This window comes from Halictus rubicundus, chromosome 14, assembly GCF_050948215.1.
Source record: "Halictus rubicundus isolate RS-2024b chromosome 14, iyHalRubi1_principal, whole genome shotgun sequence".
NCBI lineage: Eukaryota > Metazoa > Arthropoda > Insecta > Hymenoptera > Halictidae > Halictus > Halictus rubicundus.
In genome coordinates, this window is record NC_135162.1 from 9,598,492 (window position 1) to 9,619,140 (window position 20,649).

Below are 20,649 nucleotides of genomic sequence, written 5' to 3' on the forward strand. Positions count from 1 at the left end.
GGTCGGCTGAATGAAAGATACGGACGCAATTACGATCAAGATTACGGTTACAGACTGGGAGATTAACGTTTATCCGACCGTTCCGTCGTTGAGCCTTTGCTACTACCGTGTTTCGCCTTGCTTAGGTCAGTTGTTAAAGGATCTCGGATCGAGCTTGAAGACTGCGTTCAAAGATTTTGCTTTGCTGGCTTGTGAAATTGCAGGGTGCTCGTTTGCTGGAAGTTGGGGCACCTTCTAGAAGGTAGAGGGTCTTCTACAAGCTGGGGGACCTTTTGGAAGCTGGGGGACCTTTTAGAAGCTGGGGGACCTTCTAGAAGCTGGGGGACCTTTTAGAAGCTGGGGGACCTTCTAGAAGCTAGCGGACCTTTTAGAAGCTGGGGGACCTTTTAGAAGCTGGGGGACCTTCTAGAAGCTAGCGGACCTTCTAGAAGCTAGAGGGTCTTCTAGAAGCTAGTAGGCCTTCTAGAAGCTAGAGGGTCTTCTAGAAGCTAGAGGGTCTTCTAGAAGCTAGTGGGCCTTCTAGAAGGTAGAGGGCCTTCTAGAAGCTGGGGAACCTTCTAGAAGCTAGCGAGCCTTCTAGGTGCTAGGGGGCTTTTAGAAGCTGGGGGACCTTCTGGTGCCTGCTAAAATTCGGAGCTTCTGCTAGAAGCTAGAAAATTTGATAAAATCCTGAGAACTTTCCAGAAGCTAGAGGACTTGTTGGAGACCAGAGAGCTTGCTATAAGCTAGAGGGCCTTCTAGAAACTGGAGGACCTACTAGAAACTAGAGGGCCTTTTAGAAGCTGGGGGGCCTTTTCGAAGCTGGGGGCCTTCTAGAAGCTAGAGGTCCTTCTAGAAGCTGGGGGGACTTCCAGAAGCCAGATGGGCTTCTAGAAGCCAGAGGAATTTGCTAAAATCCCGAGAACTTTCCAGAAGCTAGAGGACTTGTTGGAGGCTAGAGAGCTTGCTAGGACCTAGAGAACTAGAGGGAATGATGGGTGGCAAATGAGAAGGAACACTTTGAGAACACCAAGAATTGAGTGTTGGATCAAACGACAGTGAGTGCTGGGCGCTTCACTCGCTAGAATCCCAAGAACGTTGGGAGCTAGAGGGGAACTTTTGGGTACTTTGTAACGTCGCGAGTGAGTTTTGCTCAAAGAAGAGCGAAGATCAGCGAGGAAGAGGATGTCTGCCGGGTGGCAGAAGATCAGTCCAAGGATTCCGACTTGGATCAGAAGATAGTGCGGGTGGTGTCCAAAGCAGGTCCAAAGAGTGTCGTTCCGTAGAATGCGATGTTTCCCGGGATCGGAAGAGCCCAGCCGGGTTTCGGGGATCTTTGCGTGGCTAAGTAGACGGACTGGCTCGGGAATGGTGCGGAAGTAGGCGTCCTTTCTTCCGGCTTTTCTGGTGGAGGAGCCGCGCGGTACAAGTGGCGCAGAAGAGAACGATGATGTCTAGACAAAGCAAAGACCCCGTGCAGAAGTGCCACTCGGACCCAGGTGCTGTGAGTGCCGCCGGCACTCCTTGCAGCCCTGGTAAGCGAATTTCACGGAGACTTGTGCCAGGCATTCCGAGCTCCTCCAACACACGCAAGTGTGTTCTCACCTTGGACGGCTATAGCTACGTGATCGGTGAGTAGACGGGATCCCAGCGATAAGGGTTCAACTGCTATCGGACAACCCCCCCCCCCCCGGGTGGGAAAGGTGGGGGACAGGTGAGGGAAGGGGTTGGGGAGTCGAGGGAGTTCTTATCTTGCGCTCTCGATGGCGCGTGCGAAGTATTATCGGCGTCATAGTTCGCGGGTACGTCCACGTACACCCTTGCGCCTCCAATTCCTTTATTGCTGATCTTTTCAAATTTCTTGGCTGATTGGACTGCAGCTCAAATCGCGACGATTGCTTTCGACTATTTTTGAGACTCGTTTTTATTTTTTGGAAATTTTCTTAAACGTCATTCTTCTTCCGGAGACGTTTCGTCATTTTTAAATGACTTTAATGTCTCCTGTGATTTTAATGTCCACTACTTCATACTTCATTCAGTCGATGTTGCCCCAAATCCATAAAACCGACCAGCCACGAAATATTTTAACGTTCTATGAGATATGTGTCACAACTATATATGTCACAGCTGCATCCGGTGCGATTTTATTGGTTCGCAAATGTCATAAATGCAATGATAGCTAAACTGCAGTATAGCGAAGTAAGAAGTACAGTAAAGCGCAATGTAAATACTGTGAAATACTTTAAATAAAATATGAATATGTAACCTATGATATTTTACAGACGGGCACTGTCGTGTTGGACATTTATAACGAGCTGTTACATTAATAATATTGGGTTTGTAACATAAATACGTTTGGCGAGCTTCGATATCTTGTTTCCTTCATTTGTTAACAAAGCATAGAATTACAACGATCAATTATAAAATCGTTGACTATGGAAAGCTTCTGTAATGTTTAATCAGAGTTGCATTTCAAACGCAAGTAACATAATAAATTGATAAAATCCCTTGGAAGTTCGCGAATATCCGTGATTAAATGAATTAAATGATAAATCTGAAACAATAGCTGTAACATTCTATGGGCAACTCGGCCATTAGTATATTGTCTCCATACGTTTCCAGTGACGTTGTCTCCCGCTTATAAAACCGTCCGTGTACCTTTTATGTCCCCGCAAAAATGGAATTCCCATTGTTGAAACGAGGTCGGCATCAAAGTGTCGCAGTAACATTCCAAAGTGTATTTTTATGGGGTCTCTATGCCGCTGTTGATTCGTTGCACTAAGAAAAATTAATTTTATAGCGTAATAAACGACCGTGCCATGACTCCCGCGAAAAGAAGTTGCCGCGCGAGCATTTAATATTCATCTAGATAACAATGCGGAAATTGATATCTTTTTTATGTGGTGGTCCAGTTATTTTCACGTCTATTTCCCTCGGGAGACGACGAGGGACGGTTTAATGCACAGGGTGTCCCCAAAAATACGGAATTTAATTCTTTCAACCGAGTGATTAACTTTGAGGTTAACTCAATTTTGAGGTTAAACTGAATCATGTGTATACAATTTTGTTGGGACACCCTGTATATGTGATTTTTCTGATAGCTTCGAAATAGGAAGGAGAACTTGCATTTGTTTATACTTAGTGCTTTCCTCTTTCTTTTTTCACTTGGTACATTAAAATCGCTGTAAATAATTATTAGAAAATCAATAATAAAAACTAGTGACTTTAGGCTTAGCTTTTCTAGAAAGCTTACTTTTTGTGCAATTTTTTGTGCACGTTGCAATCGTTTTTTTCTTCCGACAGGAATTTGTCGATTTCGTTTGTCATTGCGGTGCAATTTAATTTTCTAAAAATTTTATACCGTGCTCTGATTAAATTACAATTATTTTCCGTTCCGGGATAAACTCGCCGACTTTGTCTCGCAGAATTTCTTTGTTCCCGGAGTTTCTTCGTCTCACTTTGTCCCAACGATCTTCCTGGGAAAACTCTTGCAAATGTTTTTGTATAATTGCTCCGTGTTCCCTCTTCGCGCTTCTTTTCAGCAAATCGAGCACATAATTCTGCTGCAAACAGAGTGAAACTTTCCGGACAAAGAACCGAAACATTTTTATTTTGAACACATTCAACGTGATCACGATGCACGACGATGTACGTTCTCGCACTTTTTCGTTTATGGCTGCCATAAAATATAGAAAAAAAGGGACATATGACTGATGCGGAGGGTGCGCAGGAAACGTTTTTAGAGCGTTGCATGGCTCGCCGAGTCGAGCGAGATTTTATTTCTTAGGAAGCGAGGATAGTAGACATTGTGCAGAAAACCACCATGCTCTGCATCACTTAATATTTTTGCATCTAAGAAAAACAAACTTAACAACTCTTAAGACTTGGAAATTTTAAGACTTGCAATTCAAGTAGGACCTACTGAATCGTGATTTTCTATGAAGTAAATTATCGGTTTCGGAATTTTTCAATTTCACAAATTCTAATTTTTAAAACGTGTAACAATCCTCGGAATTTAAAAAAAAAAATTTCTTAACGACTTTACATTGTAGTAATTAATTTTTAAATCACACCAGGTATATAGTATTCCTATAATATAATTCCTATTCCTATATTTCTATGAAGTATTAATTTTTGCAAATGTAATGTGTAAAATAATTATATTTTTCATAGTGTGGCTCTAATAATTAGTACTCTCATCAGCCCTCAATTAGTAATTGGTGCACACAATTACTGCCTCTCTGTGAACAGTTACAAAAATGAATTGATCGCCTGTTTTTATCTGTGCAAATTTTTATACAAAGACGTAAGCTGCTGCATCGGCTTGCCAATTACATTGTATATCAATTGCATAAAAGGAAAATTGAAACGATGCCAGAGAAAGCTAAAAACGATCGTAAAAAGTTCAGATAATCTCGATTCGAAGAATTCCTCCTTCGCACAAAGCAATCAATCGTAGTACAGCGGGTGAGGGGAGTGGGGGGTGGTAGTTTTACACGCATCAACAAAACAAATGCAGAATAAAATATTTATGTATGAGCCGCCGAGCTCCGATGAAATACCGTCGGAATTTTGATTAAACTCGCGAGCTTTTGAATACGAGTGGCCAATTTTTCTGTCCATCGTCGACCTATAATGTCACTCCTGTTTCTAATAAATGCTGATCAACCTACGGTACTATCTGCCTCCCATCGATTTTTCTATTTTTAGACGGAATAACTCATATTTAATTACCGTCGAATAGAAATAATGTCTGCCTCCGATGCTTGTAAATATCCGAGCAAAATCCATCTTACTCTGTTTATCGTATTTATTTATATAAATTGTATAAACGACCCCTTTTCAATTGCAGCACGAATCGATTACTAATAACTGGCGCTGCTTAAAGCAGAAAATGTTAATATCTTTTTACTATTAGCATAAGAATCTTTAGCAAAAAATCTCCGAATGTAAAACACAAGGTGTACCAAAACTGTTGTGCTATTGAAGGGAATGATGCATAAGGTCATTTCAAGTAACTTTTTCCTTTGCGAAAATGATCTCCGCGGCTTCGTTGAGGAGTAATTAACGAAAAACACGGACCAATCAGAGCGCGACCACAGAGCACGGACTCCGCCTCTTCGACAGGCCCCGCTGAACGTGGCGTTGCCACTGGCCGAGCCGGAATCGGTCCCCCGTAGCAGCGCTCTGATTGGCCACTGTTTTTCGTTAATAACTCCTAAACGAAGCCGCGGAGAACATTTTCGCAAAGGAAAAAGTTACTTAAAATCCCCTCGGCAATCCCCCCTCTCAAGGACGTAAATTTTCGGGACACCCTGCATATCATCTATCACACAGATTTTTTAAAGCAATTCCGAAATATAATTTTCTCGTAAGTTCGAAAATGGAAATTCACTCTGTTCACAATATCCACTGCAGCGATAAACACTCGCGGCCGTAATTAAAAATAAAACGGAAAAGAATCCCCTCATTGTTGCCGGCGTCAAAGCTCGCGGGAAAGACCTGCCATAATTAAAAGTTTCTCGTTAAAGTTCCGCGAAAAAATATCCGAAGTGTGACCGGGTTATCCGCGTAATTATCTCTTTTGTTATGGAGCGGAAACACAGGGACAGCCAGATATCCATAATTATAACGATGTCATAAATTGCGTTCGCGCATACGTAGGTTCTGTCTCCCGCCTTAATTAATCGGTGCGAAGCGCGACGAAGACGCAGCGGGGGCAAAAACGCTGGCTTAATTAATCGAGACACGCTGGCACGCTGTTTACAGGTGCGCGCGGGAACACCTTCTAAATCCGCGACGGTGAACGCCCACCGGAAACGTCCGTCCGTTCGACGATATCATTATACGTACATCCAGGACGTATTAACGAAACAAATCGGAAAAACAGGGATATCATCGGAAACTCTGTTCCCCTTTGTTTGTTCGTTCTAGATTATTTGCTCCGGTTGAAATTAATTCCCATTGTTCTTGCGAATCAATGACGCTCGCGGTACGCCGAATATCTGTTCCGCGAAATTCGTTTTGCTTTGTTACCGCCCCAAGGTGGTAGTTATTAAACAAACTAGTTGTTTGGGAAGCGCATTGTTTAATATCTTCGCCATCAGCCTTTTTCTCAGCTCGCAGCAATTATTATTCTATTTTGATGACTTTCAAGTAGTCATAAAAATTGTCATTTCTCAAAAATGGTCATTTTTTTAAAAATTGCAATTTCTTAAAAATTTGCAACATTTTTAAAGTACAATGGAAAGTATATATATACGCAAAGTACGAGTGGAAAAATTCGGATTAAAAGTGAAATGGGATTTTATGAAATAAAATATAATTAGGCTGGCTTTTCGAATAATTACCCTCACTCAAAAAGTTCGCCTAACCGAGGCATATCCGGTGTAGAAGGCAATTTCGACGAGTAGATGGCCAAGAGCAACGCGCTAACAATAAGCAAGCTCCCCGAGAGTGCTGGTGGTGGGGTAATCCGTGTGCCGAGGCGCTATTGTGATCGCGACGATGCCAACCATACTCGACCGGTAGCTTTTCCCCCACCACCGTACCGCCCCACGTACTCGGCGGGCGCCCCACTCTTTTATGGCGTTCGTTCACTTCGCGTGGCTCGAAGACAATCCTTCGTTTCGCTCCCACGTCGACATGCCTAGCCTAACACCCCCGTTGGCTTATCATAACTCACGCGGTATGACAGCTTTTATATCGAGAAAGCATACCATAAACATGACGCATGTCATGAGCGCGATGTCTAATGTGACGCGGTGGCGATTCCTTGTGTCCGCCTGTTGTCAAAATACTGTACTTTCGACCATAAACGGCGCACATTCAATCGCCTCGGAAAGTGAGTTATCTAAAATATGAAAACAATGAGAGAACTTCGTAATTTTTAATTATTTATTTACGAAACTTTTACCGACATATTCATTGCACTTTTCTGCTTACAACGAGCCCAAACACGGTACAATTCCGATCATGTTTACTTCACGCTGTTGTCCGCTCGTTAGCTGTCCACCGGGCAGTTCGGATAATCGAGGCTCCACTATTCCGCGAATTAAACGAGTAAATACGGCTCAAACTGGGTCGTGTTTGGGTTCGTTTTAATCGGGAAAGCGTCGCGAATATTTCTGTGGAATGTTCCACACGAAATAGTTACGAACACAAGAGTTCTATGAATAAATTAACATTGTCTCACCGCGAAACCGGCGTTGAATCAACGTTTACTCGGTGTTTTGAGACATTTCCGTAATAGAAACATTGGGAAATTGTTAGTACGGAAGAAATACGGTGTAGAGGCGCTGAAATCGATACTTTCGAACATGTTTTAGCGGGTGTCTTCGCGTATTTTTTATTCTTCGCTTAAACGCATCAGTTACGAATAATGCGATGAAGTCCCGCGGAAGAAACCGAGGCAACCGCACGAGCAGGTTTAAAAGCGACGCGGGTTCGTTGTAACGCTTTTAACGCATTTAGAGTTCATTTACATTGAACTTTGTTCGAAGCAAATCTATTTACGACCATCGACGTAACGCGGCGCGTCGCGCGTAACTCACGGTCCGTCGCCCGACGACGACCCCGAGAATCGCTCCCGTTGTTTAAAAGAAAAGGAAGAACCAATGGCAGGAAACGGTCGTCTGCATTACGTTCCACGCTGTTACGTCGCCGAAAATCATGGGAGGCCACACGGGACAGTCTACTAGAAGCGAGGCACTCATTATGTCCAGTTAAATTTTGTGCTCGTTCGAGAACGCAGTCCTATTTCCCGACATAACCTCAATATTTATGGGGTTATTTCCTTTATCACTGGGATTTGATGCATTTGTAATAAAAATTGGTGCGATTTGAAACGGGGAACAAATTCAGACAATTGAAGTATTAAAATATCCTATTTTCAACGTATTGAAATTATTATTTCCTTTGTTACTGGGATTGTTTTATTATTGTTTCTTTATTACTGGGATTGGATGCATTTAGAATAAAAATTGGTGCGTTTTGAAACGGGGAACAAATTCAGATAATTGAAGTATTAAAATATACTATTTTCAACGTGTTGAAATTATTATTTCCTTTATTACTGGGATTGTTTTATTATTGTTTCTTTATTACTGGGATTGGATGCATTTAGAATAAAAATTGGTGCGATTTGAAACGGGGAACAAATTCAGATAATTGAAGTATTAAAATATACTATTTTCAACGTGTTGAAATTATTATTTCTTATATTACTCGGATTGTTTTATTATTGTTTCTTTGTTACTGGGATTTGATGCATTTACAATAAAAATTGGTGCGATTTGAAACAGAGAACAAATTCAGATAATTGAAGTATTAAAATATACTATTTTCAACGTGTTAAAATTTTGCAAAAAATTTTTTATAATTTATTATAGTCAAACTTCTACAATCATCTAGTCCGTTTTTCCAATGTTGATCCTACCGAAACCACGTTGAAAATGATGTTAAAAGATTTGACATATTTCTGAATACTTCAGTAGCTTCTTTTCGTTGACTTCTGTAAAGTGTAAAATTGTCGTCAACTATAGTACACCAATTTGCAGTTTATTAACGTTTGGTCGATCAGCGTAGCGACGTCGGGTAGCTGAAGAAGCAAACAATTTTGTCGTAACGGATAACCGTTTCCGTTTGCGCGAAGGGAATCCCGCTTTAATTACAAGATTCGTTAACGTCTTATCTTGAAATCGGAGAGCTCTCCGCGGAGTCCGGTTCGTTTTCATTTTTAATCCTGTCCCGCTAATGAAAAGCGCTATCCTGGCGAAAATAATTGTTGTTCCCAAAATAATTGCGCGTTTAAACCGACGTAATTATTATTCTGTAAACGATCGCGCGTTCAAACCGAAGTAATCGTTATTCGGGAAACAATTACACGGCCGAGACGAAATAATTATCGGTCGGTGAATAATTGCACATTTAAACCGAAGTGATTGTTATTCAGCGGGCGCCGTGTCCGACAAGAAGAAAAACAGCGGCGGAGCCGTAAGTTATGTTAGAAATTTCCGTGGTGCACGTTCCTCATTTCGATCGCATAATCAAAACGTGACAGTTATTCAAATTACACGGTGCGGTAGTTTGAAACAATCTTGCTCGATCAAACTTCTAGACAATCGTCGGGTTATGGTATTCTTGGCGCACGTCATCGTGCGCGATATTCTTCATTTTCGTCGAACCTGGTTCCGCGGAACTTCGAAGCTGAAGTGTTTACGCTCATCGAACGTTTTCAGCGTTTCCAGTTTAGAAACTTGTAATTCCAGTGCTACCTGAGCTTTTCAAGCTCGCAAACTCGCTAACTAATTTACCAAGATTCGCAACACACCGGAATTGCAACGAGATATAAACAATGATCAACCTCCGGACGCAACTATCGGGAAATCTCAATCGGCCAAATTCTCTGTCAACTTTTTACTAAAATTTAATAATCGGCTCGATTGTACAATTTTCTTTTTAGCCACGAAAATATGTTTTAATGTCTCTGCATTACAAAAATCTGTATTGCAATATGTACACAGTCGTGGTAATGATAATTTCGTTCATATAATTTCCAAAAAATCGAAAACTGCAAAACCGAGTCGACCCCTTTATTGAAAAGAAAATTGGGCTGTAAAATTCTTATGTTCTGTAAGGATATAAAGTTTAGGGAACGCCATAAATCATAATGAATCCAATATGCAGTCGAAGAACGTGCAAACACTTTTTATTAACGTACAACATGGTGCAAGATTATTCAGAGACTCTAATGATGATAAAAGCATAGAATTTCTAACAAAAATATTCGCATTTTCCAATTGTTAACACATTACATCTACTATGAAAATTCAAAAACTGGAAAATTGACCCCAAGTTCCTTCATATAGAAAGAAAATCTTGCATTTCGGATTTGAGGCACAAAATTTGCATTTTGCATAAATATCCGCGAAGCAGGGATCACCATAAATCGTAATTAATACAGCATGGAGTCGAAAAACCGTGCAACCAAATTTTCTTAGTAAACAACTTTGCTCCTACAATTTTCAAAAATTCAAAAACTGGAAAATTGAGACCAACTTCCTTTATATAGAAAGAAAATTTTGCATTTCGGAATTGAGGCACAAAATTTGCATTTTGCATAAATATCCGCGGAGCAGGGATCACCATAAATCGTAATTAATCCAAGATGGAGTCGAAAAACCGTGTAACCAAATTTTCTTAGTAATTAACTTTGCTCCTACAATTTTCAAAAATTCAAAAACTGGTAAATTGACCCCAACTTCCTTTATATAGAAAGAAAATTTTGCATTTCGGAATTGAGGCACAAAATTTGCATTTCGCATAAATATCCGTGGAGCAGGGATCGCCGTAAACCGTAATTAATCCAAGATGGAGTCGAAAGAGCGCGAAGACACGGATTTGTGTAATGGTTCTCGTGCGAAATATCACACGCGGGTATAGTGATCGGGATTTCGCAAACTGTGTTCGGTATGGCCGCGTATTTCCGTTCGTTTAGGGGCAATATTATCTCTTCCTTTACCCGCGCCGATATTACGCGGAAGAAATCCGGTTAGCGCAGCCTTACAAAAGGATTTTCCCTGGCGCGGCGACAAAGTGGAACGCCTGAGCGATACCGACAGAAATTCCGTCGAACTTCCGTACAACATTATCGAAATGTCCGAGGTCAGTTTCGTCCGGCTAGAAATATACAGAGTATTTCGAAGATGCGGGGACCTATTTCCGCGCATCGAATCGATGGCCTAGGAATCGACCGCAGACCGAATACCGCATGCATTCAACCCCCATAATACCAACTACGCATCGAATGCGAAATTCTGACTACAGGTGGCCACTCTTTCGCGAGGTAATTAATGACAAAACACGATTCGACAAATTGTCACTTCATTTTCAATATTTTTGCCATTTAAATTTGTTTTCTTTTTTTGTTTGCTTGGCTTCACTGTCGAAATGGACTGCGCGATCCGCCGAAATGGCGGTTCAGAAATTTTTCATTTACAATTTTCCGAACCTACAGCACAGAGTCATCAAATTGTAACGTTATTTTCAATATATTCGCCATTACAATTTGTTTTGTTGCTCGTCTTCGCTGTCGAAATGTTTTATTAATGGCAGAATTGCAAGATTCGACAAAATGGCGGTTCCAGTCTTTTTAATTTATAATTTACCGAACCTACAGCAAAGGTTAATCAAATTGTGACGTTATTTTCAATATATTCGCCATTACAATTTGTTTTGTTGCTCGTCTTCGCTGTCGAAATGTTTTATTAATGGCAGAATTGCAAGACTCGACAAAATGGCGGTTCCAAATTTTTTAATTTACAATTTACCTAACCTACAAGCAGAGTTTGTTTTGTTGCTTGTGTTCACTGTCGAAATGTTTTATTAATGTTTTAACAATTCCAAATGAAATAATAATAAATCAATGAGTCACGACAAAAATTCTCTATTTTCAGCAACCATTAAATAACGGAAACGTAATCTCCGTTTTCCTCGTTGTGCAATAGCGAATGTAAAAATCATGTTGCAGCGGCCGACGCAGTCAAATTTTAAACAATAGTTCACGCCGACGCTTAAAAGCATTGAAAAAGTTATTAAGCGAAACGATTTATAATTCACTGCAAAGCTCTCCACTAAATCACGAAAAACATCAGGATTTGCTACCGCGCATTCGAATTCGGAAAAATAAACGACATCGGTCACGCGGTTCTGTGTTTCAAAAATACTATTTTTTTTTTTTGGTATCGAATTGAACCGAAAAATGTGACCAGTAACTCGGTAATTTCGAACGAACGATAAAATCTAACTGATTTTTTTTTTGTCGTACGCATTAAGAGAGTTTAAATTTCGATACCAATTGTCTGCTGAAGTGTGAGTACAGTTTATTCGGTCAGCGCCATTTTGATTGTGCATCCCTGCATTAAACGATTGCAGTTAGTTCAGCGCTTGTTTTTGTTCGATCTACTTCGTAATACCTTTCGGTCTTTCGCGCGGATTCACAGACCTAATGGTTCGAAAAATCATGACGTAGATCCGTGCACAGTGATTTTGAGCTGAGCCGGTTGTTTAGCGCACGTTGTTAACGCGATCGACTTCCCGCCGATTGAAAACGCGCCATAATGTTCGTTATCAACGCGATCGGCCGCTAATAATATTTATTTAACACTTTGCAACAAGTATACTAGTTAAACATTCATAATGTCCACTGTTAAACGCAACTGGTTGCTAATAACTTTTATTTAACAATTTCCAACAAGTATACAACAAATTTAAAATTAATTAAAATAAAATAAAATTAAATTAAATTAAATTAAATTAATAAAATTAGTAGAATTAATAAAATTAAATTAAATGAATAATATTCAGTTGTGAAACAATTATTCTTATTGCCACTTAAAAGTGACTTATAAGGTCCCTTGACGCTGTTGTCTGTTGATAACAATTATTTAACATTTATTCTTGCCGCCAATAATGGGAGACAGTTAATAACTAGTACAGTGATTTCTCTATATATGTCGCCAAGGCCCGGATGATAAACGTCGCGGAATGATCCCCACAGGCTTCGGAAACCGAGGAGTGTAAACATAACACGGGTATATCTCCTAGACGATATATGCCACAAGACCCGTGTTGTTGACATATATCGAGAATTCACTGTATTGAGAAATATTGTGAAAATTGGGAATAGTTAATGAACGAATTATTTCGTGAATTTTTAACAACTAGTACTGAGAACAGTTGTATTTCATGATTGACTACGGAGGAAAATGAAGTATAGTGGTATACACGGGATTCATGAACCTGTTTATTAGGGATTAAGCAAAAACGAGTGATTATCACGCGATGTGCCGTGCGCCTGTCTCATCCGTGGCGTCATTAATCTAAAAAGTATGTGCTTTTGTTCTTTACGGTAGGGCTAACGAACCTGGCGCTCACTATAATATTCAATAGCACAATTTTCAAGTAATTCTCGTTCAATCAACTTAAACGAATTAATTAAAAATTCATTGTTATTTCTTATTTTTAGAAACAGAACACGCTTGTTAAACTGAACTGTTTCAAATATAATATTCATAACAAAAAGTCTCGAAATGGTTCAATGACGCACAGGGTATTTATAAAACATTGTAGGAGTTGAAAGAATACGCTTTTGTCTTTTTGATGCAAATATATTTTGAATTGTCAATCGTAATTATGCCACATGTTCGTGTTCGTTCCTCCTTCAAATGTCATCCAGTCCAAATTATCAAAACCACATTTGTCGAGAGTTGGTTTGGTTTACCTTCTGTTGCAATATTCAATATTCTGTTACATCGGTACATAAAAAATATATTTTTAATTCACGGAACAATAATAAACAAAAATCGAAATAGATGTGTTAAATCGCAGTGAAACAGAAATATCTTCCTATAATTGTTATTATTATTGAACACTTGAATTTTTCGAAACTTGACAAATTATGTTCATCGGTCAATTCTTATTTGGTATCAGTTCCTGTAACTTTCAGATTCCCCGAATTTATTGAAAAAAAATGTTTATAAAAGAAACTTTTTAATTGTGTGGTTTCATTTTTAAAATTTTCTTCACGTTTTAGGATCGATATCTCTAACTCTGATTTAACAATTTTAACACGAATTTAACGAGTGTTACCATTCCTGGAGCAGATATTTTGCATAAGTTTTTTTGGAAGAATTGGTGTTTGTGTTGTTTGTGGTCAGAACTTCCCAATTCTTAATTATTTATTCATGAAACTGTCACCAGCATACTCGTTGCATTCTTCTGCTTAAAACGAGCCCAAACACGGTACAATTCCGATCATGTTCACTTCACGCTATTGTCCGCTCGTTAGCTGTCCACCGGGCAGTTCGGATAATCGAGGCTCCACTATTCCGCGGATTAAACGAGTAAATACGGCTCAAACTGGGTCGTGTTTAGGCTCGTTTTAACCGGGAAAGTGTCGCGAATATTTCTGTGGAATATTCCACACGAAATAGTTACAAATACAAGAGTTCTATCAATAAATTAACATTGTGTCACCGCGAAACCGGGGCTAACTCAACGTTTACTCATTATTTTGAGACATTTCCGTAATAGAAACAGTGGGAAATTGTTAGTACGGAAGAAATACAATGTAAAAGCGCTGAAATCGATACTTTCGAACACGTTTTAGCGTGTGTCTTCGCTGATATTTGTCACAAGATTTTTTCAGACAATTGGTATGTGTGCTGTTTGTGGTCCATGGTGATACCTCCGGTGGTCGTGTGTTGTTTTATTAATTTTCTCGTGCGGCCACGTTTCAAGGCCACTGATCAATTTACTAAACAACGACTGCGGACGTTGGATTAAATTAGAGGCTACCGGTGCTCGCGACCCGTTGTCTTAACCCCAGACCTTATCGTCGGATTCAATTTAGGGAGTTGATGCGCTCAACTGAAACTATTCCGGCACGAACGTCGGGACTGCTGGTCCACGGTCTGTGTATCATTTCGTTTGAGGTTGCTCGTGGCTCGGGCCAAAGACACTTTGACGACGAAAAATTGTACACACACACACACACACACACACTGGGACACAAAGTGTTGGGTAAAAGAGAAGTCAAAAACAGAAATATGTTCTTGGATTGTTACCAACATTTTGTTCCATTGGTTGATTTGCAAGAATTATTTGTCTCTTGTGTCATTTTGCAAGCGAGAGACAATATTAATTCAGTAAGAAGGATTATTTGTTTTTAATTATTTTGTTACGAGACGTTCACCAATGTATTTCTGGCATTTTTCTGATTAAAAGGAGTCCAAACACGATACAGTTTCGAGCATGATTGTTTAATCAAAATTAACATCCGAGTTTTTATTTATTACTTACAAATACAATTCAATTTAGAGAGCAAACTGCGTACAACGCGATTTCTTGTACAGATCAATAAAGATATAATTTGACAGTGTTAGCCGAGTCACTGTTTAATTATCCGAATACTCATTTTCCATCGATCAGTTCGGATAATCGAGGTTCTACGACAAACGCGAATTAAACAATTAAATACGGTCCAAACGGTATCGTGTTTGGGCTCGTTTTAATCGGAAAAACGTCAGGAATGTGTTGGTGAAAGTTTCACGAAACAATTATTATAAATAAACGCGTTCCATCATTTTAATAAACAATTTCTGTAAACTGTTTTTTCATTGCACAGCAGAATCACATTCAACACAAGTATCATTTACAAAAATCTTTGCATTAAATAAAGCTTGTGTCGCTGGTTAAGTGGTATAACTGGAAAAGAATTTTGCAATTACGAAGCAAGCAGTTGATTTTCAAATTTCAAAAGGAATCTAGCACGTAACAGCTGTGCACACAAGCTATCTAAATGGTATCTCTTAGCGGAGTACGTAATAGGATGGAAAAGTGTTTGGAATGAAAATGTTTTTGAAATCACAGAGGTCTGATAATGTTTATCATCAGGATATGATTTCCATTACTGCAGATGTAGATACACATTCTGTTCAATTATGTCGCACATGTTGTCCCTCAAATTCGAACCATTTATGTAATAAGGAAAGAATTACATACTCACCACTTTACACTAGCAGGGGAGACAATGGAATGGCTAAATTCAATCCTAAACGCCAAAATAAACCGTTCATACTTATTTCCATTATACTCAGAAATACTGAGGAATTATGCGGTCCTTTCATCCCTGTAATAATTATTTTAATTAGCCTTGTGCCTGCTGTCTAAGTTAAAGATCCACAGACTGTAATATCAAGCTTCTAAATTAGAATAATGAATAATTTTTATATTATTATTTTATTAAAAATTCCCACACTCCTTTGGCAGCTTCTAGATTAAAATTGCTCCCTGGAAGGATGCAGCAAGAATTTCTTTTATTATTATTATTATCATTTTTTCAGCTGTCTAATGTGAATATTATTTAAACAAAAAATCCACGAAGCACTCTGACGTTGGGTTTTCAAATTCGAATAGTCTCTTGAAAGGACGCAGAACGTATGATCGGCCTCGGTCTTCTCATTTCCGTTTCGAATGTTCGAACGTTTGCTCGGCGAGGGGTCCAAGAGCGCCAATCAATTAGTCACGCGTAGATATTAGGTTCGAGATTAAATTGGAAATTCCATGTATCCATGATTGAACGACACTCCAGAGCATGGACATGCAAGAGCTCACTATCGTTTCATTTCCTGGCAACGCGACGAACGACGTATCGCCGCGTCGCGTCGCGTCGTCGGCACGTAGGCCTGCTGTCCGAAAAGCTTTATCGACAATTTCAGGAATCTGATATCGATTCGCGAGTGTTTTGCATAGCTTTCTTCGTATGGTATACAACTCTCTGTTACGATGCCGCAAGACAATGCAGACTACCATGCGTCTATACAGTAAACTGATCTTATGACGAAAATCAATAAAACAAACGTGACCGCAAATCTTTCTTGAAAAAAAAATCTTTTGTGACAAATAAAAATTGTCCAAGTCAATTGCAAGAAATTAAAAATGAAGCGAAATTGGTTTGAGAAGTTACAAATATATTTTCTGTACTAATTCCTTCATAAAGTCGATTATTATGACAGTATGCCTGCATTACAGTCTCTACTCGATATTTGTCCCAAATGCCTACCCGATAAAAGTCACAGAACTATCCCCACTGCCGCGGGGTATGAGGGGCCGAGAAGCTTCTCTTTTCTGCGTTCGGCGTGGACCAAAGAGTAGTATCTCCTGGCCGATATATGTCACTGGCTGGGCCCGCGTTTCGGACAAGTATCGAGTAAGCACTGCAATCTTATTTCTATCATTTTCTATTAAAATTGTCAGAAGCAGGAATGTATATTAATTTGCCTCCTGTTATAATTGGCTGGAAAAATTTTTATTTCGGACATGAAATTTCACGATTAAATTTTGATTTCGCGTTCCAGAGGTAAAATTGCAATGGCGCCGTGCCCCGTCGGATAGACGTCCCAGACGTCCGCCCCAATTGCCACAAGTTCCGTGTCGCAGTCGCCGCGTCTCGAAAACGAAAATTTTAAAAGGCCGCCTCTCGAAATTCGACGAGCTCGAGAGAATGTTGCAAAACGGGGCTTTCTTTTCCTTTAAAGCAAGAGAGCGGCAAGTGTGAGCGACTTCACACCCGCAGATGCAACGTATGTGCAGAGGAACTGCAGGTGGCTCTGTGCAGCCGACGTTTCGTCGGAGAAGATTACATCGCTGCACCTTTACACCTTTTCTCTCTAACTCTCCCCATTCCGTAGGTTTCTTTTTTCCTTTATCGTCTTCCTTCTTTCCGTCGACTTTTTCACCGGCTTCCGTCGACACCTCAATCCACATACTCAGCTCCGAGAAATAGAACGTTACTATAGTACACAGGTTGCGCAGCTGCTCCCCTTCTGCCGGAATTCGGTGATTCTTCGCCGCTCCGCAACCGTCCTCCCGTTTAATAATCTGAATTTTCCGACTGCCCTTTCACCCTTCCGCAACGGTGTCTTTTAAAAACTCAAGCCATTTCTCTCTACACACGCCGGAACTGTTTCGTGCCACTTGAAACTGCCATAAACATTATTTTATCCGCTCATGGCGAACGTGCATCGAGTGACGAAGCACATCCGAAGAATTTTGGAACGTTATGCGAAGAAATACAGTTTTACTCCTGTCTTATCTCGCGGGAAAACCAAGCTGTGCTGCTTTCGTTCTAGCAAAATTATTAGGGGATGAAATCGACTTTTGTGGACCCTATAATCGACGCAGATGATTTTTATTTTTCTTTTCTTGCGTCAGCAAATAGCTACTATGATGTGTCCAATGCATCTAAATTATTAAAATGTTGCTTTCAATGTGGCAAAAGTATTGAGGGATGAAATCGATTTTTGTTGACCCTATAATCGACGCAGATGATTTTTATTTTTCTTTTTTTGCGTCAGCAAATAGCTGCTATGTTGATTCCACTGCATCAGAATTATTAAAATGTTGCTTTCAATGTAGCAAAATTATTAGGGGATGAAATCGACTTTTGTGGACCCTATAATCGACGCAGATGATTTTTATTTTTCTTTTTTTGCGTCAGCAAATAGCTGCTATGTTGCTTCCACTGCATCAGAATTATTAAAATGTTGCTTTCAATGTTTCAAAATTATTGAGGGATGAAATCAATTTTTGCCGAACCTCTCTCAACGGAGGCAGAAAATTTTTATTTTTTAAAAAAGAATCCGTAATCCCCTAATTACTTGCCTCACCAAATAGTTGTTACGTTGCGTTCAGTGTATCAAAAATTATTAAGGGATGAAATCGATTTTTGTCGAACCTCTCTCAACGGAGGCAGAAAATATTTATTTTTTAAAAAAGAATCGGTAATCCCCTAATAACTTGCGTCACCAAATAGCTGTTATGTCGCTCTGACTGCATCAAAATTATTAAGGGATGAAATCGATGTTCGTTGACCCTATAATCGACGCAGAGGATTTTTCTTTTCTACGTCATCAAATAAGTCGCTCTCACTGCATCAAAATGATTAAAATGTTGCTCTCACTGTAGCAAAATCCTTAAGGGATGAAATCGATTTTTGTCGACCCTATAATCGACGCAGAGGATTCTCACTTTTCGGCAAAAGTGTTCGCAGTAATTGCTTCGGTCGTCGAACACGTCGCTCTCGCTGCACAAAAATGATTAATTTTCATGGAGCTTCCGTTTCTCGCAGTCGAGAAGATTTTTATTTTGCAAGAAGATCCTCGCGGTCTAATTACTGGCGTGGCTATTATCGTTTCGTCGACCGGTGACCACCGGTGGGCGCGCGTCGTCGCGCAATAATTAATCAGGCAGACGGAAGATTAACGTTTGAAAATCGAGCCGAAGTGCAAAACGGGGCGCGAACTCTTGTCGCTCAATATTGTCCAATTAACGATGGGATGGGAACCGCGGGTCCGCTATCTCATCACAATGGACATCGCTGAATTGCCGGCCGTAGTTGTCTCACTAATAATAAAAAGCCATCGGACCAGAGAGAGAGAGAGAGGGGGGGTGGAGGGAGGGGTAGGGGGAGGGACAGAGAGGGGAAACCAGATGCACACACGCAGCGCGCGGGATGCACTCTCCGGGCTCCGAACAAATCCAGTTCGATTTAAATCGGGGTCGGGCGATCGCGAGCCGACTAGAGAGACACTTAGGAGCTATTTTCGATCCCCACGTAACAACAAAACCCGTGCACCATCGGTCGCTAAGGATGATTGTTTGTATCGGGCCGGACGCGATTCGCCGGCCGCCGATCGATTTATTCGATAAATATCGCGCCCGAGAGCACCGTGATTGCGTAAACGGGAATTTTTTTCCTCGAAACCGGTAACACTTCGGCACACGACGGTGTTGTCACAACACCGAGACTGTTTATACACCGGGTGTCCCGTTGCGAGAGCTAAAACATTTCGAATTTCGCTTTTCGAGAGCAATTAGGATTTTAGAACGAGACAAATGAGAATCAGGATATTGCAAAACACGAGAAAAGTTTTAATCTCCGGGACTGTGATAATCATCGATGAAAGTATATCGTTCTCGCCGCGTGATTAATTATGTGCCAACGCAACGGTCCGGTTGGTATCTGATTCGGACGTTTCTTTTAAACGCGACTGGATCACTCCACTGATCGACCTAATTCCGAGTCATCAAATCCATACGCTGCGCTGTTAGGCTGTGGCGGTAGTTCGCATGATTCGCGTTTCCGTGCGACGTGACTGTAAAGCAGAAAGTATTGATAAGGTGATCGATACGCCACGTGACACACTTGCAAATTTCTCATTGAATCACCGAACCGTCATCCCGACACCTTTACTATCCTAGTTTCCTTTTGCCACGAAACCTTTCACAATGGGAACCGTGCATTGTCAGAAACGGGGTCTCTTTGCGAGACTTTGGAAAGAATCCTTCGTCAAGGTAATTTATGAACGAGATTTTAAAGTGGTCGGTCATTTTTTACCGGACACCCTATATATTTTCTTCGATATTCTCGTAGAGCGTTGAGAGACGAATCCAACGACTACCCTAATCATATTATTACGATCATTTATTCTCGAGATATTCGTGTCTGAAAGGTAAGCTCTGGATAAGGTCTGCGTTAGCTGTGTTCCTTTCAGACACGAATATCTCCCGATTGAATGATCGGAATGGTATAGTTATGGTACTCGTTGGATTCGTCTTTTTATTCTCTACTGTAATATCTAATAAAAAACAAGTTTTCGTTACAAAAAAAAATATCAAGCAACCTGAAATGTCGCAAAAGAATGACGTCGAGAAATGACTCTAGTGAAAGTGAATTTAAAGCACAATTCTTCATGAATTGGTACCACTAATAACAATTAAAGTTCATTTTTATAAACGAACGGTGAACGTGGAATTGCAAATTCTTATAAACGATCGTAATTGTTATTGTACTCGTTGGATTCGACTGTTCAAGTACATTTAATCACTCCTTCCTATAATTGACATTAAAAATGTCAATCGACAGTTTAATTGTTGCTATGTTATCGATTAGTTTAACAGGCCGTTTAAGAAATAAAGTTTTCATCGCTTATGGAACTCATTCTCGTCGACTGAGTACAGCGAAGAAACGACGCGACGTTAACGAGCGTGTAGACATTTTTCTGAGACAGTCGTGCCAGTGAGCATAACCTGGAACTGCCATTATTT

General features: G+C 40.2%; 1 protein-coding gene across 2 annotated transcripts in view; it reads left to right on the forward strand.

The window, feature by feature from the left end:
- Positions 1 to 951: 951 nt before the first annotated feature.
- LOC143361076 (dual specificity calcium/calmodulin-dependent 3',5'-cyclic nucleotide phosphodiesterase 1) overlaps positions 952 to 20,649 on the forward strand; it is a 75,289-nt gene continuing 55,591 nt past the window's right edge. Inside the window, exon 1 of one of the 2 annotated variants that reach the window (XM_076800336.1) lies at positions 952 to 1,610. In XM_076800336.1, the coding sequence (XP_076656451.1) occupies positions 1,427 to 1,610 (184 nt within the window). In that variant the 5' untranslated portion in view covers positions 952 to 1,426. The remainder of the gene's footprint in view (positions 1,611 to 20,649) is intronic. The other variant, XM_076800337.1, reaches the window with a different exon arrangement.